General features: G+C 48.4%; 1 protein-coding gene and 1 pseudogene across 1 annotated transcript; one reads left to right on the top strand and one right to left on the bottom strand.

Annotated features, from left to right (window-relative positions):
• The first annotated feature begins 3,782 nt into the window (after nt 1-3,782).
• On the top strand, nt 3,783-22,254 carry CIMAP2 (ciliary microtubule associated protein 2). Its single transcript, XM_007164750.2, has 7 exons — nt 3,783-3,832; nt 4,726-4,813; nt 5,269-5,433; nt 5,638-5,742; nt 9,221-9,346; nt 12,755-12,888; nt 22,182-22,254. The coding sequence occupies exons 1-7, from the start codon at nt 3,783-3,785 to the stop codon at nt 22,252-22,254; spliced, it is 741 nt and encodes a 246-aa protein (XP_007164812.2).
• Nucleotides 10,998-11,592, bottom strand: LOC103017284 (charged multivesicular body protein 4b-like; annotated as a pseudogene).
• Nucleotides 22,255-22,296: the final 42 nt, after the last annotated feature.

Consider the following 22,296-nt stretch of genomic DNA (forward strand, 5'->3'; position numbering starts at 1 on the left):
TTGTAATTTAATTTTTTAAATTTATTTATTTATTTATTTATTTATTTATTTATGGCTGCATTGGGTCTTCGTTGCTGTGCGCGGGCTTTCTCTAGTTGTGGGGAGCAGGGGTTACTCTTCGTTGCAGTGCGCGGGCTTCTCTTGTTGCGGAGCACGGGCTCTAGGTGTGCGGGCTTCAGTAGTTGTGGCTTGTGGACTCTAGAGCGCAGGCTCAGTAGTTGTGGCGCACAGGCTTAGTTGCTCCAGGGCATGTGGGATCTTCCTGGACCAGGAATCGAACCCGTGTCCCCTGCATTGGCAGGCGGATTCTTAACCACTGTGCCACCAGGGAAATCCCTCACCTGTAATTTTAAATGTAAAATTTAACAACTTTTAATTAAAAATTGTTACTATAAATTGCTGGTGATCATGAGATGAAACTTGGGCTCTTGACTCTCTTGGGAGGATCAGAGACAGATTCCCAGGGAGTTCGGCTTTTTCCCCCCTTTTTATTGTCATAACATATACTTTACATAAAATTTACCATTTTAACTTTACAGTTCAGTAGCATTAAGTATATTCACATTGTGCAACCATCACCACCATCCATCTCCAGAACCTTTTCATCTTCCCAAACTGAAACTTTGTACCCATCAAACAACTCTCCATGCCCTCCTTCCCCTAGCCCTGGCAACCATCGTTCTGGTTTCTGTCTCTGTGAATTTGACTACTTTATGTACCTCATATGAGTGGAATAATAATACAATATTTGTTCTTTTGTGTCTGGCTTATTTCACTTAGCATAACGTCAAGGTTCATCCATGTAGTAACTTGTGTCAAAATTTCCTTCCTTTTTAAGGTTAGATAATATTCTGTTGTATGTATATACCACATTTTGTTTATCCATTCATTCATCAGTGGACATTTGGGTTGTTTTCACATTTTAGCTGTTGGGAACAATGCTGCTATGAACATGGGTGTACAAATATCTGTTTGAGTCCCTGCTTTCACTTCTTTTAGCTATATGCCCAGAGGTGGAATTGCTGGGTCATATGGTAATTCTATGTTTATTTTTTTGAAAAACTGCTATACTTTTTTTTCCACAGGAGCTGCACCATTTTATATTCCCACCAACAATACACAAGTGTTCCAATTTCTCTATATCCTTACCAACACTTGTAATTTGTTTCTGTTTTTGTTGGTTGGTTTGTTTGTTTGTTTTTATAATGGCCATCCTAATGGGTGGCTTTGGCTTTTGATCTGACTCTGAGAAGATGAGTAGGAGTTGAATGGGGAGGTTAGGTTGCTGGTGCATTTCAGCAGCAGGAAAGGCACGTGAAAAGGCTAGAGCTTTGCCAGGGCAGGGTGTGCCTAGGGACAGAGTAGCCCCATATGGCTGTAACTTACAGAGCATGGGGAAGAGATGGCAGCAGATGAGGACGTAAGGCAGCAGCCATAGCCCCATCACAGAGGCCTGAATCCTGGCTAAGAAACTTGACTTGACTTTATTGACATAATAGATGGCTCTAGAGGATGGGTTAGAAACTCTTGCAAACTTAGTTATGAGCTTTGTATCTGCTGTGTGATGCTCACTAGATGTGACCAGGGCAAGTTACTCTCCCTATCTGATCCTTAGTTTCCTCTTCTGTATAATACGGGTTGGAGAGGATTGCAATAGTACCTACAAGAGAGAGGTAATTGCTGTGATCAGTAAGTTGCTGTGATGGGAAGGCTTTGGGCTGATTAGAGCAGGCTGCCTTGCTGCAGAGCTGACTCACTCTGGCCTGCTCTGAGCTGCCTGGCAGCCAGAACTCCCAGCCCAATGAACCTTGGCCTATATCCTGTGGTTATTCCTCCATAAGTCCCAGAGCCAAGGCTCTCATGCTGGGAGAGAAGCAAAGCAGCCCCAGGCAGGGCTGGGCCTGAGAACACCTGAGCAGCCCTGGGGCTGGTTGCAGGGCCTCCCCAGCACATAGGATGTGGTAGTGGACACAGTCACATGTCACTCACTCCTCAAAACAGCTCCTCCAGGAGACTGCAGTCATATGTCACAGACAAGGAAATTGAAGCTTAATGAGGCTAACTTGCCCAAGGCCACCAGCTAGGAAGCAGCAGGGCTAGGATTCGAACATGATTCTCTTTGAAGATTTATGCATTACTGGGAAGTTGGGTTAGATTCATTTATTCGTTCACTTGCCATTCAACAAATATTTGCTGAGCATATACTATGTGCCACGTACTGCACCAGGAGTGAATGACACACAATCTCTGCCCCTGGACCTTCTGTAAGGTCCCTTTCCAAGGGCTGGGAATGACCTCTTGTTGTGCTTCTGCTATGTTCCAGGAGCATACCTAAATTAGCTCATTTAATCTTCACAGCAGTCTGGAGATACACAGAGATTACTGGTTTATTTTATAGGTAAGAAAGTTGAGAATCAGAGAAGGAAGTGACTTGCCCAAGGTCGCATGGTTGGGAAGGGGTAAAGTCCATGCTTGGATGACCTGGGGTGGCTGTTCTGTGTGTGTTCCCGAGGCCTGATGCCTCTGAACTTCAGCTCAGCAGTGCAGGGTGGATGCTCTGCCGACCGTGACCATGTGCCTGCCAGCCTGGGGCCCATGAGTCCAGCTCATGGCTGAAATGCTATATTGGGATGTCAAAAGGATATTGGGTGGGGCCTGGAAGGAGACCCACTGTCCTGGTAATCCATTTCCACCACAGGCTGGATGCAGGACCCCCCGGGAAGGTCCTGTTTCTCTCTGGTTTCAGTCTTGTCATCATCAAATGGCGTATGGCCCTTTGCCCTACCTTAGCCTAAAACACTTGGAGTGATCAAAGGCAATCGTGGGAGATGATATTAGACAGTCTGTAGCATGACTGTGGGGCATTGGTGGGAGATAAGGGAGGATGAGAGTAGAGAGCTGACCATGCCCTGTTGGGGGCACATACCCTCAACCCCTTTCTTTACCTAGCAAGCCACACACACTCTTCAATGTTGAGTTTGGAATTCTCCTCCTCCAGGAAGCCTTCCCTGACTTACCCACAGTCTGGGTCAGAGGCCTCCCTACCACACTGACCTGGTCACACTGTGTAGTCATTGTTTCCCCCACTAGACTCTCCGGGAAGGGACCATATCTGGGTCCCAGGCACCCTGCACAATGTCTGCCCAGAGTGGGTGTCCAGGTAACTGGGGGAGGAATGAGTCCTGACACCATCCCTGCGACCCTACCTCTCTCCTGACCACCTTATTCCTGCCCTCCACTCTCTGGCTCCCCTTGCCCGTTCCCTCTTTCTCCTCCTCCCCTCCCCAGAGTGGAGAAGGAATGGGATGCCCTTTGCCTAAGTCGAGCCCTTTCTGTGTGTCTCCCTGGTCCCACCAGCATAAGGTGAACATCAAGAGGCCTTTGCGCTCCACCAGGCCCTGTGCGGGGCTCTGCCATAAATCAAGAAATCGGAAACGTTTCCTCAACAGGTGACTCTAAAACCCGACCAAATGGCATCCATATTAACTATCGTGAGGGGCCATTAAATCTGCCGGTCTCAGGGAAGGATGTCTGGCAAGGCAGCAATGAAAATGTGCACAGCCGAATGGAAAAGTCGGGGACCCTGCGGGCGCGCCTGCAGGGGCGCAGCGCGGGCAAAGACGCAGCGCACAGGTCTGTGGCAGATCACAAATCGCAAGGCCTGGGTTGCCGTGGCAGCGGTGGCGGCGGTGGCAGAAGCCGGTCTGGCCTGCCGGCGGGCGCGAAACAGTCCCGCAGTCCGAGTCCCTCGAGGACCTCGCCGCGGCGGGCGGGCCAGCGCCATGGCCACCAACTGGTTAGCGGGCGCTCCCTTCGGGGTGCAGAGCCACAGGTGGGGTGGGGCGGTGGGAGAGAGGGCCCACCGACGGGAGGCTGGAGCCTGGGGGAGGGGGAGCGAGAGGGGGGTTATGTGCGAGGGGTGGGGAGGGCTGGCAGTGAGGGGTGGGGGCGGGACTTTCTATCCCCCTCCTGCCTGCCGCACTTCCCTGCCCAGAGTCTTCTACCACCGTTATTAAGTTATTTAAAATCATTTCAGAAGCACCTACTATGTGCTGCTCAGAGAGGCCGAGTGGCCTGGCCCATAGTAGGTCACTCAGCCCAAAAGTCATGGGTAGGATTTCAGCCCAGGTGTCTTTCTTCATTCATACGTATGACATATATCATGTGTATAGCATATATATATATATATATATATACCACCTATGATATATGTATCATATCATAGGTGGTATATATATATGTGATAGGTGATATATATATATATCACCTACTATGTGCCAGGCACAGTTCTAGCATCTGGGGATAAAATAGTGAACAAAACAGCAAAGCCCTTGCTCATGAGCTTGCCTTCATATGGGAGGGGTGGTGGGAGTGGATAATAAACAAAAAAAGAAAAAGATATAAAATGTTGACTAGTGATAAGGGCTATGGAGAAAAAGGAAGTAGGGAGGAGGAGCTGGAGAGTGCAGGGGGTGGGGCGGCTGGTGGTTGCCCTGAGAAGGTGATTTTGAGTAAAGGTTCCCAGCAGGGGGTTAGGGAACCAGACAAGGGTGGAATCCAGGGAGAGGGAACCTGGAAGGACGAAGACCCTGAGGAGGCAGCAGCCCTGCTCATCCTTCATGGGCCAGCTCCAAAGTCACCTCCCGTGAGATGCCAACTCTCCCACCGCCCAGAACTGCCCTCCTCAGGGCTGGGTGCCTCTCACTGGGCATCTGTCCCTCCCAGGTTTGACGTCTCCGCTGTCTATCCCAACCAGAAGAAGTTCAGCACCTTCACGGAGGCCACGTACTCCAGGGTTTACTCTGTGGACGTGGTGAGTTTGCATAGCTTCCCGAGTCTCCCACGTGGTCTGGCCACTGCCCCTCCGAGTCCCCCACCGTGACAGATGAGCTGATCTGTGTAAGGGGCATGCCTCACACCCCTCCGTGCCCTCAGCCCACAGCTCAGAGCTTGACTCAGAGCTGGGGCCTCAATGTGTTTGACAAATGCAGGACTGTAGTGAAAACAGCATGGGTCGGATCCACAGAGACCTGGGTTCCACTTGCAGCTCTTGCACAGACTGGCTGCGGGCCCTCTCTGAAGTGTAAGGGGGCCAGTGACAGAGGATGTCATGGTTGCACCTTGAGGGCCAGGCTCGGGGCTGGGGGAGGGGCCCCCAGAGGGGTATTGCCTGTCCACTCCCAGGTCAGGGTGACAGCTTGGCGAGGACTTGCTCTGTGGGGGGACTGGTGGTGCGGCTGGCCTCGCTCTGACTGTGCTCTGACTCAGTCCCACGTAGGACCTGGGACCTATGGCTGCAAGGAGACCTGCTTCAGCATCAAGAAGTTGAAGAAGGAGGTGGGCACAGGCTGGGCCAAGGTCCAGGAAGCCACCCGGCTGACGCAGCTGCCCCACTTCCAGTACCGGGCCATCCTGAAAGTGAAGCGGCAGCAGGTGAGGCCCCTGGGGCCCCACCCTGCCCTACCGCTGGTGCCACGTCCTCCTGCCCGGTCCTGCCTGCCCCCAGGGTGGCCTGCAGTGTCCTCCCAGGCCCAGGTAGAGCTCATCCTTTAAGGAACACATCCTCGCCTGGGCTCCTGCCCACGTGGACACTCCCAAGTGTAAAGTTTTCGCCTCTGCTCTCTTCTCTTGGGGCAGAAGGAAGAGCTGGGGCCTGACTCCTACAACTCCAAAGACTTCTTAGAAGAGTTGCAGGAGAAACCGGGCAGCTCCGGGGAGGTTCGCTTCCGAGGACTCATTGGGGTAGGTGTTCTCATACACGGAGTGGGATCCTTCCTACCCTCTGCTCTGTCCGAAGAGCATGCAGCCTGGGTGGGGCTGGAAGAGCTCTTTCTCCTACTGTTCTTCTTCCCAGGCTTGGCCAGGCTCTCCTCTGGGACCCCACAGCCCCTCTGCTTTCCAGTGCCGCAGCTTTCAGCCCACTGGCTGTCGTAGGTTTCTGCGTCTCCCCCACCAGACCAGGAACTCCCTGTCGGCAGGGATGGGTCTGGTTCACCTTTGAGTCCCTGGCACAGAGCCAGGCATACATTAGGTGCTCAACAAACTCCTCCATATCTATAGCCGTCCAGCCAGCCAGCAAATAATGGTTGAGTGCCCTCTAGTGCCATGTACTGTTCCAGGCCCTGGGGATCCAGCAGTGATGAAGACAAGGTCCCTGCCCTCGTGGAGCTGTGGTCCTAGTGGTAGAAACAACGGTACAAAGAAGCAAATCACATATAATGAGGGCCATGAGGAAAAATGAGACAGGGAGAGATGGCGAACGGTGAGGTGCCATTTATAGGGTAGTCAGGGAAGACCTCTGGGAGGAGGTGGCGTTCGAGCAAAACCTGTGGTAGGTGAGCAATGGAGACTCACGGAATCTGTGAGTGAGGGTGGAGGAGGCAAGAGCAGAGGGGTGAGGACCAGGACATGAGGCCCTTCTGGCAAGGTGAGAGGGACTTGATTTGATTCCTCGGGTTTGATTCCAGGTGCTGTGGGAGGACAGCGGAGGAGGGTTTTGATGGGGGGAGGGGTACTGAGTGACATGCTTGTGGGGGAGGGGGTCAGAGGCATCCAGATGGGAGGTGACTGTGGTGAGAGGTGGGGGTGGCAGGAGGGCTGCCGTGGCATCGGTGTGGGTCGGGATGAGTGGGGTTCAGGCTGCATAGGGTCGTGCGGGCAAAGGCAGGAGTCACGCCCGCGCTGCCAGTGCTGCCCCTCCTCCCCTGCCCCCCACGCTCTCTGGGCTGGACACCCTTGCCCTCCTCACTCCTCAGAGTGAGGCAAAGCACTCGCCCTGTGCTTTGCTCCTTCTCTTCCCTCTACCAGAAGTGCCATTCCGCCCCCAGCGGCCCCTTCACCTAAGGACCCCCTGCTCATCCCTCAGCTCTCAGCTCCGAGGTCTGACCTGACCCCATGAGGTGCCATGTCCCTTTCCCAGGAGCCCCGATTGTGGCTGTGGGTTCAGTGTCTCTCCCCCAGTGCACAGCAGCCCCCAAGGGTGGACCACATCTGCCTGGTTGGTTCGCTGCAGAATCCCCAGGTCCTAGCAGCGCCTGGCACATAGTAGGCACGTGATAAGTCTTTGTGGACTAAGCCCATGCCTGCCTACTAAGTACTGGTTCTCCAAAACACTCTAATTTTTTTTATAACCACTCCAGACAAGGCCCTGGAGGCTCAGAGAGGATAAACATCTTGCCCCAGTGGGCCAAATGGGCAAACCCCAAGCCAGGGCCTTTCCTCCACACCTCACCACTGTGAAACCTTCTATGGAGCCTGGGAATTACTCCTTGCCACGTTCAGGGGACGTGCACATGCATCCTCAGGTGCAGAAGCTGTCACTGCACTGTGGGGAGAGGGGCTGCCTGGAGGCACTGAAAAATGAGTGATTACCTTCAAGTCTAAAGTAATAATAGCCGACACTTAATGCAGCACTTGCCATGTGCCAGGCACTGTTCTAAGCACCTGAGTGTACTAATTAATGTAATCCTCACCACAACCCTGTGAAGCAGGCACTATCATCGCCACTTTACAGACAGAAAACGAGCTCAGAGAGGTTAAGTGATTGCCCAAAGTCACAGAGCAAAGTGACTCTCACAAAGTGGCAGAGGCAGGATTGAGTCCAAGGTGTCCACACATAACCACTGCACTTGACCCGTAGGCTGGGCTCACTTGGATTGTTCCTTGACCATCTGTGGAGGACAGGATCTAATGGCAGAGCCCAGCCCCACTGAAGGCAGAGGAGTTGGGGGAACAAATCAGATGCTGCCTGTTTCCTCCTGTGCCCGGTCCCCAGCGCTGGAGCTTCTGCGAGGGTTGGCTGAGCAGGGTGAAGGTCCCACGGCCTGTCTCTCCATTCCAGCTGTCTCTTCTCCTCTCTGGTCCCCACATCTGCTCCTGCAGTAACCTCACTGGGCCCTGTGGGATTTCCCCGAGCCACTCTCCTGGGCTCAGGGCCTGGACAGAAAGTTCAAGGAGGTGGCACTGCCCCAGTGGGCGGAAGGCAGCCCCGGGAGAGCTCACATCCAAGGCCTGACTTTCTCAGCTGTCATCTTGCTCTGGGCTGGGGACCTGATGGCTTCCTCTGGCCTCTGGTCCCTCCAGTTGTCCCCCCAGTGCGGGTGGGACAGGCCTACAAATGCCACCTGTGCAGGGTTCTGACTTCTCCATGGGGGCCTCCCCAGTGCCAGTGCCAAAGCTGTGGGTGCCTGCTTTGGGTCCTGTGAATCCTTCCCCAGAGCAGATGGGCTGTTGAAGCACACCCCTGCAAAGCCAGTGCCTGGTTCCCAATCCTGGTTCCCAATCCTGGTCTTGTACTTGCTAGTCACATTGGATCAGTGTCTGTCACTCTCTGAGCCTTGGTTTACATGCTTGTCCCGTGAGCGTGACCAGGTGGCTGTGAGAATTCAATGAGGTTAGTACTAGAGCCTATAGCGTGGAGCCTGGCACCCGGGAAGTGCCCAGTGGGCATTGATCTCTGCCCCTCCCTCCCCTGCAGAGAGGATGAGGGGAAAACTGGAGCGGGACCAAGTGTGAATAAGGGGTCTGCCCGACAGAGGGCCGCACACCTGTTTAGGGGAGTGGTGGGCTCCTTTCTGGGGGCTCGGCAGCCAGTGGTCTGAGTAGGCTCTGGACATTAGTCGACCCCCAAGGAGGTTCTGCCCCCCAGGGAGGGAACTGCTAAGGGCTTGGGAAGGTGGGCATGTCCAGAGGAATGAAAAAGGGTACCAACATTTCCTGAATACCTGCTCTGGGGTGGGCACCTTTCAGCCCCCTGGAGGGAGGAATTGTCTTTTGCATTTCATGAAAGGAAACCAAGGCCCAGAGATAGGAAGGGATTTGCCCAGGCTCCCAGCAAGGGGGAGAAAGAGCCAAGATTGGAGCCCGGCTCATTTAGTTGCAAAGTCCGAGTGGCTTCTGCTCCCCAGACTGGGGTCTGGAGCACCTCTCTGGACCCTGCCAGACCGGGAGGGCCCTTGGGAACCTGGAAAGAGGTTTCAGGCTGATGGGTGGGCATAGAGTGGGTGTCAGGGGTCATGAGAGTACTGCAGGGCCCCTTCACCCCCAGAGGATGGGCTCCCGGTAAGTTGGGAGGTGGCCAGGTACCTCCCACCATCCTTGGCTCAAGTCTCAGGGCTGCCAGGGGGGTGAGGTCAGTTGCCCGGAGCCCTCATCAGGCCTGGTCCCAGGCTGACCACCGCCAGACCTCGCCAAGCTTTCAGCCTTTGTTCCTCACCTCTAGGCCACGTCTGGTCCTGGTACGTGGCTTCCTCCAGAGAAGAAATGCAAACACATCAACCAACCACCGTTCCTGCTGTCTTCCAAGCGCATAGGCATAAAGGCCTCCCAGGTGATTCTGGGAACCTGGGTGGGTGGGTCTGGGTAGGGGATACACAGTGAGAAGCAGGGAACCCTCTCCTGACTCTACAGGCAGCCCCAAGTTCTCCTTCCCCCCGGGAACTGATGCTCTGAGGGAGCCAATCCCACCTCTTTTTTTTCTACCAGGGACTAACACCCACTCCCACTGTCTCATTTCTCTAAGGCAGTGGTTTTTCAAACTTGAGCAGGCATTAGCCTCACCTGGAGGGCTTGCCCCACGCCAGAGCTTCTGATTCAATAAGCCTGGAGTGGGGCCTGGGAACTTGCATTCCTAGTGAGTTCTCAGGTGATGCTGATACTGCTGTTCCAGGGGCAGGTTTGAGAACCACTGTGCTAATGGGCATCACCCAGAGCCATCCCACTCTCTTATTTTCCAGGGAAATGCTCCCTCCATTCTCTTCATATTTGTCTTGAGGCCTCAGGGGCAGCTCAGGGAGTTGGCCCATTTCTCATCTCTGGTTGAGCAAAGACCCTCTCCTCCCCCTCCCCTCTCCTCCCCCTCCCCCTCCCCAGAGGCAGCCATCCCCCATATATGATGTAATCTTCGGTTTGTTGGCGTTCTTGTAAGACAGCTAAGCTCTTGCCTTCGTGTGCCTGCCTTCTTCATTCACCAGATGGCATTGGGCATCAGCCTCATTCCGTTTCTCATTCCTGTCCTTCATTTTTTAAGCCCACCTTTTACTGGGGTCTAATAACCATACAGAAAGGAGCATGAGTCCTAAGTGAAGAGCTCCATGAATTGTCACAAAATGGACTCACCATGTAACCACCCCCAAGAGGGTTGAAGGGCACGTGTCCAGCACCCCAGGGCCACGCCCCCAACCTCCCTCCCCATCAGGTGGTTCCTCTCCTGACTTCCAGTAGTGCAGGTTAGTTTTGCCTGGTTTTGAACAGCTGTTTTTTTTTTAAATTAATTGAGATATTTAATCGACAGTGCAAACCATAGTTCCATCTGATTATAAATGTATGAGTTGTCTATCAGTTATCGCAAACAGCAACAAGGACCTTAGAGCTATGTTAGAAAAATATATAGCTGGGATTTAACTCAATCTCACACGCTCTCAAGAGAACACCATCTGTTTCAAATCAGTGTCACAAACTCCAAAAAGACCAGGGGAGTGGGAGTGAGGAGTGGGCCAGAGTGGGAAACACAGGGGCCAGTACACAGGCGATGGACAGAAATACAGCTCTCGAGGAAACCAAAATTGGATGCATTATTACAGCTAAGGACAAGGAAAAGCTTATGGCTTTTAAAAAACAACTCCTGCCAGTACCATACAAGTCTTACAAAGAGATGTGTGACAAGTCAGCTGACTTAAAAGGACAGAGGCTACATTTTCAGATCATTTCAACTGCAAACAGTCAACCCTATCCATTGAGGTTCAGCAGTGGAGTTAGTGTAGTCCAGAAGCTCAATGTTGGATTTGCAAATACAGTTTATTCTACAGAAATTCAACATTATAAAGAGCAGGCACCTCCCCCGCCCCTTGCCTGTCCCGCTGGGTGCAGACCACGCTATGCAGAGTGAGCAGTGATGCTGCCCTACTGCTTTGGAGGAAGATTCGAGAGTGATGGAATCTGCCTTCGCTGCACATGCACGCGCCTGCCCGCCGCGCAGGCCATCAGACTGGGCTCAGCCCGCGCTGGACAGGTTAAGTGGATCCAGCCCAGGTCTCCAATTCCTTCATGTCGTCGTCTTCCTCTTCCTTCTTCTTGGTGGGTTTTGATAGTAGAGATACAGAGGGAACATTTGGTAGAGGGACTGTTTCCGGTCCACTGATTTCCAGCATATTGTCTAGTTCCTCCTGTTCTAGTTCTTCTAATTCTGCCATGAGCTCATCCTCGTCACACTCTTCTCCAAACCCTACAGATTTTGAAATAGCTGTTGAAGTTTCTTCTGCAAGTTCCTGCTGGTCAGCAACGTCCTGCATTAACTCATCGGCTTTATCGACGTCCATGTTGTCGTGGGTAGCCTTCATGGCCTTGGTGGCATAGCCCACGTTCTTGAGCACCTCGGTGTTGGTGTTGGCATTCTCCAGGGCCTCTCGCTGGAACTCGATGGTTGACAGTGTGCCGTTTATCTACCAACTGCTTTCCATACCTCTTCTTGCGCTTCAGTGCCTGGAGGGCAGCACGCTTGATTTTGGTGTCGTGCTTCTTGGCAGCTGTCAGCTCCTGCTCTATCTTCTTCTCCGGGAATTCTTGCTTCTTACTTAGCATCTCCTCTGTGTTCCAAAGCCTCTGGATGGCCTCCCGGGGGGGGGGTCGGGCCGCCCTTGCCGGCTTTACCCCCTCCAGCCCCAAACAGCTTCCCAAACACCGACACTGCTGCTGCTGGACGTGCCAGCCTGCGCTGCCCACTCCCCGCCCTGCCACTCCCTGCCGCCGCAGGCCTCCTGAACAGCTGTGTATTTTTAAGCTGTGACTTTCTCCTGGTTTCCCTGGGGACATCTTGCTTGGAACCTGCCTTCCTACTAAGCTCCCCCTGCCCCATCCCGCAGGCCCACACCCCAGCTCTCCCTCTTCCACTCCAACAAGGTTCTCTCCTTGTCTCCCGAGCGATGTCTTGGCCCCCAGTGTGCCCACACCCCCTGCCCTGCTCGGTTCTTGTGAGGTCCAGACGGTCAGGTCCCCACATTCTTCCTTTTCTCACCGCCAGCCTGCACCTCCTCCAGGGGAGAGGGTCTTCGCTTGGGGACCCAGTCTGACCTTGGGACAGATTCTGTACAAATGGCAGGTTCCCGTCCTGCCATTCTCCTGCCCTCACTAGTCACCCTGGACAGACTACATCTCCTCTCTGAACCTCTCCTCTGGCGCTTCTTGTACCTACAACCCAGCTTTCTGGGTGGGATGGTGTATTAATTTCCTAAAGCTGCCATAACAAAGTATCACAGACTAGATGGCTTAAAACAACAGAAATTTATCCTCTCACAGTTCTGGGAGCCAGAAGTCTGAAATCCAGGTATGGACAAAACCGCATTTCCTCTGAAGCCTGTAGGGGAGAATCCTTCCTGGCCTCTTTCTAGCTGCTGGTGGTGGCTGGCAATCTTTGGAACTCCTTGGCTTGTAAGTGCATCACTCCAGCCTCTGCCTCCATGTTGTATGGCCATCTTCCCCCTGTATGTCTCTGCTTATGAGGACACTAGTCACATTGGATTAAGGACCCACCCTACTCCGGTATGAGCTCATCTTAACTGATTACATCTGCAGCTATTTCCAAATAAGCTCACAGTCTGAGGTCCTGGGGATTAGGACTTGCACCTCTCTTTGGGGAACACGATTCATTGTGTAAGAGATGGAGTAAGGAGGAGCCTAGAGGGAGGGGAGGAGGCCTGAGATCAAGTTTCCAAGCCAGGCATCCAGCTTGCTAATGTCCTGCCTCTTCTCCCTGGTGCAGAACCCTGTGGGTGTGGGTCGCTACCTCAACACCCAGCTGATGGAGACAAAGGACCATAGGCAGCGGTACCAGTCCCTGTTCATGGGTGGATCCAAGCGCTACCTCTCGGACCCGGCCCGGGACAGGCTCATGCAGTGAGTGCCGCTGGAGCTCCAGCAGAGGGGCAGGGGCACAGAGGGGCTTACTCTGGGCTGGGCTGGGGGCTCCAGCATCTTGTGCTTGGTTCCCATGGGAGCACAGCTGCCGCCCCTAGTGCCAGCCAAACAGCTGTGGCAGTGCAAAGAGTTCAGATCCTGGCTCTGACGTTTACTGGATGGGTGAGGTGGGGCACATCGCTTAACCTCTCTGAGCCTCACTTCCCTCAGCTGTCAACGAGCAGGGGACTGTGGAGACCCAAATGGAATATTCTGTCTAAAGTTGGTGGTAAGGAGAAAAGGAACTCCATCGAGGCTAACTCCTCCACCCACAACCCACACAGTCTAGGATTGCCTTGCATGGCGTCACCACATGGGATCTGTTTCTTGGTGTTGAAAACGGGGTTGGTAAAACTCACCTCAGGAAGTTGTTGTGAAGCCTAAAGAAAAAAGTGCATGGAATACTGTGGCTAACTGTAAAACAGCTTGCAAATGTTACCTGCCGCCATGTCTTATTGACCTAAGATACCATCAATTGCCGTATAATCTCAGCTTCAGAAATGTTAAAATGTGAATAAACATGCACTTTAGAATTGGAAATTCTGTCATTCTGTCATCAGAAATTCTGGTGAGAGCATGAGGTCCAGATCTAAATATTTAAAACCAGCTTTTAAATATTTTTATCAAAGTAGACCTGTGTCTTCTTTCTTGATTGACACTCTTGTTTTGGTGGATTCCTTAGAAAGGGTAATGGGAGGTGACATTTTTGATAGACTGCATGCCTGAAAAAGATTCTTCTTCCTCTCTGCACAGCTGATCAATAGTTTGGCTGGAAATAAAATATTAGTTGGAAATAATTTTCCCTGGGAATTTTGAAGGCTTTGCTCCATTGCCTTCGACTTTTAAGCATGGTTGTTAAGAATTTCGATGCCATCTTGGTTTCCTGTCCTTTGTATGCAACTTGCACCTTCCTCTCTGGAAGCTTTTAGGATCTTCTCTCTGTCCCTTGTGTACTGAAATTTCTTGACGATGGGTCTGTGAGGCTATTTTCATCCACTGCTTTGGGTACTTAATGGGTTCCTTCCTTATGGAAACTCAGGACCTTCTATTCTGGGAAAATTTTTTGTGTTTTTGTCTTTAGTGATTCCCTCCCTTCTGTGTTCTCTCTATTTTTTATTTTTTTTTATTTTTTTATTTTTTTTTATTTATTTATTTTTTTTAAGGATTTTCTTATTTATTTATTTATCCATTCATTTCTGGCTGTGTTGGGTCTTCGGTTCGTGCGAGGGCTTTCTCCAGTTGCGGCAAGCGGGGGCCACTCTTCATCGCGGTGCGGGGACCGCTCTTCATCGCGGTGCGCGGGCCTTTCTCTATCGCGGCCCCTCCCGTCGCGGGGCACAGGCTCCAGACGCGCAGGCTCAGCAATTGTGGCTCACGGGCCCAGCTGCTCCGTGGCATGTGGGATCTTCCCAGACCAGGGCTCGAACCCGTGTCCCCTGCATTAGCAGGCAGATTCTCAACCACTGCGCCACCAGGGAAGCCCCTCTCTATTTTTTAGATGAATGGTAGACATTCTGGTTTGATGCTCTAGTTTTCTTATCTTTTTTCCCTTATTTCTTTAAAAAAATTAAAAAAAAATTTTTGGCTGCGTTGGGTCTTCGTTGCTGCACGCGGGCTTTCTCTAGTTGTGGTGAGCAGGGGTTACTCTTTGTTGCGGTGCATGGACTTCTCATTGCGATGGCTTCTCTTGTTGCAGAGCACAGGCTCTAGGCACGCGGGCTTCAGTAGTTGTGGCTTGCAGGCTCTAGAGCGCGGGCTTCAGTAGTTGTGGCGTATGGGCTTAGTTGCTCCACGGCATGTGGGATCTTCCCAGACCAAGGATCAAACCCATGTCCCCTCTATTGGCAGGCAGATTCTTAACCACTGCACCACCAGGGAAGTCCCGAGAGTTCATTTTAAAACTGCAAAATAAGGAAGCAAGTGCAATAAAGTGTGTAAATAGTTTCCGTTGATACTGCAACCACAACAAATAGAGAACTTAATTGAGAAAAAGAAAAAGATTCCATTCTTATGAGCTACACAATACAATGCATTGGGATAAACCTAATCAAGTATATTCAAGGCATAAATGAAGAAAAATATAAACCTTTACTAAAAGATGTTAAGGAAGGCCTGAATAACTAAAGCGAATACCATGTTCATGGATGGAAAAGCTCAATATTGGAAAAATAGTAATTCTCCCCATTGATGTACACATTTAGTGCCATTTTTAATCAAATTGTAAGGGGGTTGGAAGGGGGAATTGAATACATTTATTATAAACTTTGTCTGAAAGAGTAAATACATATGAATATTAAAAAATAGGAGACTAACAATCCCATTAAAAAATGCATTGCCACATGCATAGACAACACAGTATGGAGGACTAGGCCCCAGACTGTTGACCATGGTTACACCTGGGGGGTCTTTTGCATTCTACCTTGTTCTATTTCTGAAATGCTTGAATTTTTCAAAGTAAACATATATTATTTTTATAATTTGAAAAAAACAAATAAATAAAGGACAAGAACTCTTGAGGCAGACTACACAATTATGGGTTCTTGTGGACCCATCTCTAGCCAAGAGTCACCCTTTGTCTTCCAGACCTCAGTTTTCCCATCTGTAAAAGGGAAATACTTTATACCCTACAGGACATGGCCAGGCATAATTAAGGCTTATGAATGCTACTGAATGGAAGCCAACCATCAGGTGCCTGGAGGTGTCTGATGGTCAGGCTGGTGCATGATTCTCACTGGGGCTCAGGTTCATTGATCATGAAGCCCCAACTCAATTGGGCTCTTGGGTCAGGAGGACTTTGCCACGAGGCACAGAAGGTAGGTCATAAGTTGGGAAGAAGGATTTCCTTATATGCTCTTTCATTGATTGATTCATTTGAAAGACCTGTTCTGTGCTTGGTTCTACCCTGAGTATTGCTGCGCTGCTGACCATTTTCAGGTGACGAGAAATGTTCTCTCATTCGTTCACTGAGTTTTTTATTTCTGAGTTCATATTTTAATTTCTAAGAGTTATTTTTGTTTTCTGAATGTTCCTTTTAGTAACAACATGCTCATATTTCATGGATACAATGCTTTCTTATCCTTTGAAGATATTATTAAGACAAGTTTGCCTGACATAGTCTCCTTCTGTTTCAATTTTTTTTTCATGTGTTTGTTTTGATCTCAATCTTCCATATCAGAGATTTTCCTCAAATATCTGATGATCCTTGACAGTGCACTCATGTCCAATTGAAAATCCTACTAGAGACTCTGGGGCACTTGTTGATCATTGGTTCACCATAGCATGACCAAGCTGAGTGTTTTCACTGGGGGAATTTCAGTGTCAGTGCTGTTAGATCTTTTTCTCTTGGCCTTGGCTGGAGAAAGCTCTTCTGAGAGATGTAAACCTGGCTGCCAGAACTTTACATGGGGGAGAAGGACTTAGAGGTCTCAATATTTAGTGATCAAACTCCCATTTGATTCCCTGTTTTAAATAGGATACTCGTGACATCAACTCTGTCTGGTATCATCCTGTACAGAGAACCTCTCTGTCTCCAGAGAATAAATTCTGCAATCTTCATTCATGAAGGGTATTCATCTGGCTGCAGAGAGTGGAGAGGGAAGTTGTTATTACACAGACATTCAATCCATATCCTTGTTTTGGTGCACTCCCAATTCCAGAGGTACCTAGTGCTGCCAATTCCTCGGTCTTTTGGAGTGAGGGAATTCTTAGCTTTAACTTCTTCTGTCTTAGGATTTAGCTTTCTTGGGTATGCTAACATAGTTACCATTCTTCCATCTGCTTTTCAGCTTCCTAAATATTCCCTCTTACTGCTGCTGCTTCTATTCTTTCTGTTCTTGTGGGTGTATGATTTTAAATGTGTATCCCTTTACTCCTGTTTTAGTTAGATTTCAGGAGGGATGGAGGTTAATATATGCATTCAATCCACTAAAAGTGTGGTGAAATTTCTGAGTTTCAAAAGTAAAATAAAAATCTTGGAGATGTCAGATTTAAGAAGACAAATAACCTACAATCTAGATAAAAGACAATCAGACATGTTTTGGACCTCTCTTCTGAAACATGAATGATAGAAAACACTGTTTATACAACAAGAAAAAGACTTGAGACTAGAATTCTCTATAGCCAAACTATCATTCATGTGCAAATAGAGATGCACAAGAATTTGGGATGTATACCAAATGTATCTTTTCTGAAAATATTACTGGGGGATATACTCCAAGTGAAAAAGGAATTAGCATAGGAGCTCAACAAAGGGGAAGACATAAAATGTAAGAATATATCTAGCTATGATTTACCAGATAAATGTGAACAACAGCAAAAAGTGGTAATACAAATACCAAGCAAAATAGAATTCAAGGCAAAAATATTAAATGGGACAAAGATGAGTATTTAATCATGGTAAGCAAGGAAATCCATGAAGAAGTTATACAAACCATGAACCTTCACACACTCAAAATAACAGTGACAAACTCCCACAATCATAATGGGAATTCTTAATAAGAGAGAATTTGACAGATAAGGACATGTAAATAATTATTTGGAGGATTTGAATAGGTGTGTTTTACTCCACATTATTTTCGGATATTCATGGAACATTTATAAAAGTTACTCTTCTAAGAAAATTTCATTTAAAATATCTAAATTAAAAACACCCTACATAGAAAATTTTAGGTTACTTTTTCTAAACAGAGTACAATAAAACAAGACATTAACAATAAAAGGATAACCCTCAAAACCAAGTACTTGGAAACTAGTAAGTAGTCTTCTTAAAAGCTCTTGGGTCTAAGAGAAAATCTAGTTTGAAATTACAGTCCATTTAGAAATTAATTACAATAAAAACTCTATATCAAAAGCTATGTAATATTGTCAAAGCACCCATTAGAAGAAAATTCATAGCTTTAATAGCTTTTAATATTAAATATGAAAGATTGAAACCAACAGAAGCAATCATTCGATTCTAGAAGTTTAAAAAAATCAAAATAAATTTAAAACTAAGGCAGGAGTAAAGAATTAATAAGAACAAATCGAGTCTGGAAGGATGGAGGTGCTCTCACTGGGGCCTCACAGCTCCTCCATGTTGATGTGCTATTGTCAATCCCTGCTTCGGCTGTAGAGGGGGGGGCCACAACCCAGTGTGGGTGTGGGTGGAAAAGTGTAGGGTCCACAGACTGTGAGGCTGCTGTAGAAAGGCAAAGAGCGATTGTCAGGGCTGTCTTCCCATCTTATACGAGAGTGCCTGCAGAGGTAGGGGTGATGGAAATGGCTCAGAGGCCCGCAGCCAAACAGGCAGGGCGGGGACCAGGGCTCTGACTCAGATCCTGTACTTCAGCCTCTCCTCCTTGGCCAGGTTTGCAGAGGCCATGGGTGTGGAACACAACTTGGCCTTGAACAATTTGCTGTTGTCAGTCCAGACGAGGGAGGGTGTGTGTGGGAGAGTTGTAAAGTCTCCTTCTGGAATGTGTAGTGGCAGCTAATCTTTCTCACCTGTCGCTCCCAAGCCTCACCTGCTTCTTCCTGCCAAACCTCTGGTTCTGGGCTTCCAGCTAGGCAGCCTGGGATTTGACTCCTGTGTGGGAAGGCAGCCTTTTGCTTTCCATTATTTAGAGCTATGCACATAGGAGGTGCTTCATAAATGTGGCTGATGGACCTGGTCACCATTCTGGCGCTAACAGCCTGGTCTCTTTACTCCATCTGGCCACCCTCTGGCCGTGTGGACATGCTCACTTCGCACTCCAGCCAGGCCACGCTTTGGCCACACTGTGATCTGTTCTTGAAACACTCTTCTCCTAATTTCTGTCTGGAAAATTCCTATTTATCCTCCACAACTCTGCTTAAATATGAAGCCTTCCCTGATTTTTACAAACAGTGCCTCTTGTGCATTCCCAGTTTGGAGCACTTTCCCTTTATATTGCAATTATTTATTCACATGCCTGTGGTCCCTACTAGACAGAACTTCTCTATTCTCAAACTCCAGTGTCTAGCTGGCACATGTAGAAGGAGCTCAATGCATATTTGTTAAAGGATGAGTCAGTGCACTAATTGATGAAATGGTCCAGAGTCTGGATAACTCCATGCAAGGAAACTTCCAGTTCGATCTGGCAGAAGCTTATTTTTCCTAAGTTTTTTCACTTGACATTTTTTTATGAAAAATTTAAACATACATCAAAATAGAAAGGATTTTACACTGTACCCTTGTATATGCATCACTTAGATTCTACCATTAATGTTTTATTCTTCTTGTTTTATGACATATCTTTCTGTCTGTTAATCTATTAATCACCTATCTATTATCATCCTTCTACCCATCTATTAATTACCTTACAAACTGATAAATTTCAAAGTAAATGGCAGACATCAATACTTCCTCCTAAATACTTCAGTAGGCATACTAACTTTTTAGCATTTTTAACTAAAGTCACATTCCTTGTCCAGAAATCTGAAATTGAAATCATAAGTATCCATTTTTATAATAACAATAATAATAAATTCTTATATCACTAGAGTATATTTATAATACTCAAAGTGATTTTGTATGTATTTACTGTATACAATAACTTTAAAAGGTAGGAATTACTCTCAATGTTTTTCAGTTGAGACAACTGAAATTTGGAGAGAGAAAGGGATTTCCTAAAGCTGCTGCTAGGCAACTGCATTCATGCATGTAATCTTCAAAAATTAATTGAGAACTTGCTATGTGGCAGGCACATCTTGGGACACTGCAGAAGAGAACCAGACAGACAGCAGTTCTGTCCCAGAGTGGCTCCCACCTTTCTGGGGAAGGCATTCAACCCCCGTTCTACAGTTACAGGGCAGTGTGAGAAGGATGAGGGCAGGAGGGGCCTGGTACTTTTCTATGTCCAGAACGCTCTCCCCACTCTTTTCCCCACAGCGTTCTGGAGGATGAGACCAGGAGAGAAGGCCCTTTGAACCCAGGAAGGCTAAGGCACAGATAGCCTTCACCATGACCAGTCTTCCTGTCCTCACCCCACCTGCTCACACCCGGTCACTCCCCTTTTACCTCCTGGGCCTCTGGGCATGCTGCTTTGGTGGGAGATTTGGAAGCTTGAACAGGAAAGGGGGACTCTTAGGAAGTTCAGCACAGAGTCCCCCTTCCCCAGGGTTCCAAGCTGCGTTCTTTCCACAAGTGTTCACTTCTTTCAGGAAGGAGAAAAATTAGGACAAAGGAAAGCGCGTGAACAAAGGAAAGGAAGCAAAAAAGCTCAGGACCTGTCCGGAAAACCCTAGATGGTTCGATTTGGATGATGCATGGAGTGTGTAAAGGAGAATCGCAGAGAATAAGGCGGGTGGGATTGGCTAGGTCAGTCCTTAGAGGCCTTGATTGTGAAGCTAAGCTGCTCAGACTTTATCTGACCTGTGAGAAGCCACAGAAAGATTTTTGTAAAAGTTACATTTATAATAGTAAAACTTACAGCCAGGAAAATTCACCCTTTTTAGGTATATAACTCTATGAGATTTTTTTTCTAGTTCTGTGAGTTTTGACAAATGTATATAGTCATGTAATTAATCACCAAAACAAGCAAGATAAAGGATATTACCATCACCCCTAAAAGTTTCCTTGTGCCATTTGTAGGACCCAGCCCCTGGCGACTACTGATGTGATTACCAGCCCTATCGTCTTGCCTTTTCCAGAATGTCATATAAATGGAATCATGCCGTATGTAGAATTTTGTTTCTTTCATTTTGCATGGTGTTCTTGAGATTCATCCATACTGTTGCTTATATTAGCAGTTTGTTCCTTTCTAATGCTGACTTGTGTTCTCTTGAATGGATATACCACAGTTTATCTACTTTCAAGGAGAGGGACATTTGGGTTGTTTCCAGTCTGGGCAATTTTGAATAAAGCTGCTATAAGCAGTCGCATATAGGTCTTCATGTAGACATATGCTTTCCTTCTTCTTTGGTAAATATCTAGAGTAGGATTTCTAGGTCACTTGATAAATGTATGTATAACTTTATAAGAAACTGACAAACTATTTTCTGAAAAGGTTGTATTCCCACCAACAATGTATGTGGGATCTAATTGCTTTACATCTTTGTCAACATTTGATATTATTAGGCTTTTTTTTCCTTCCAAATTTAGCCATCCTAATAGGCGTATTTCCTTGTGGTTTGAATTTGCATTTCTCTAATGACAAGATGTTGGGCATTTTTTCATGTACCTCCTCCATATCTCTTCTTTTGCACATTTTAAAATGTGGTTACTTGTTTTCTTCTATTAAGTGTTGAGAGTCCTTTATATATTCCAGGCATACATCCTTTATCAGACATGTATTGTGCAAATATTTTCTTCCGGACCCTCAAAAGGGTTTTAATGGGAAGTAACTCTTGTGTTTTAAAGGCGTACTCTGTGGCATTGTTGGGTGGGGGAGTGGGATGGGGCCGGATGGAGACAAGGAGGCCGACTTAGTGTCAGGTGAGAGCTGAGGCTCTGAGCCAGGCCAGGGGCAGTGGGCTGGGGAGGACTGAAGAGCAGAAAGCACGGAGACCCACCGGATGATCATAACGGCCTCTTTGACCCTGTGAGCCCTCCCTCCTGCCTTCCTTCCTTTGACAGATATTTGTGGACACCACCTTTCAAGCACCTGAAACAGTCTAGGCATAGGGGAAATATCAATAAAGACATCAAAGTCCTGCCTTCATCAAGTTTACGTCTTGGTGGGAAAGACAGACAATGAACACACACATACATGTGTGCACCATAATGGCTGGTATATGCTGTTGGACACACAAAGCAAGGGGTTCTTATGAAACGCCACCTTCCAAATGGCTTCTGAGATGAAACCAGAGAGAGTCCTCACGGGTTCCACTCTTAGGAAAGAATCCGAGCAATGGGAGGGACGCTAGACTGTGGTCAGGGGCTCTGGGCTGGAATTCTGGTCATCAGGGTGACCTCAGGCAAGTTCCCTCCTTATTGTGACCCTCAGTCTCCCTCTTGGGATGATCTTTTAGGTGCTAGGATTTTGTATTTGAAGTTCTTACAGACCGATTTGGGGGCTCTGATGAGCCAAAGTAGGTGAATAGCAGAGGAATTTCCTCCTTAGAACCAGGCTGTTTTGTTGGAAAACCTCTAGAGGTCATCAATTTTGGCATCTCAACCAACGTAGGATCCCCTAGGAAGCACCCTGTTCATCCCCTGTGGGTGCCCCTCCAGGGATGGGGGGCTCACTCTCTTCCAAGGGACCAGTTCCATTTTCTCTTTCTCTGTCTTTTTAAAGGGAAAGAATCACACCTTTTACTAAGGGGAAGTGCCCTCCAACTGTGGATTACAATTCAGATCCTATTCCTTAAAGCCGCACATGAAGGACAGCCTGCAGTGACCAGAGGACCCAA

Source organism: Balaenoptera acutorostrata, chromosome 1 (genome assembly GCF_949987535.1).
Source record: "Balaenoptera acutorostrata chromosome 1, mBalAcu1.1, whole genome shotgun sequence".
NCBI lineage: Eukaryota > Metazoa > Chordata > Mammalia > Artiodactyla > Balaenopteridae > Balaenoptera > Balaenoptera acutorostrata.

Excerpts from the sequence above, each read along its gene's own strand:
- CIMAP2 (XM_007164750.2), top strand. The coding sequence starts at position 3,783 with ATGGCCACCAACTGGTTAGCGGGCGCTCCCTTCGGGGTGCAGAGCCAC. Across the intron at positions 5,743-9,220 it reads GCTTCCGAGGACTCATTGGG|GCCACGTCTGGTCCTGGTAC; the intron begins GTAGGTGTTCTC and ends CCTCACCTCTAG. Across the intron at positions 12,889-22,181 it reads GCCCGGGACAGGCTCATGCA|GGAAAGAATCACACCTTTTA; the intron begins GTGAGTGCCGCT and ends GTCTTTTTAAAG.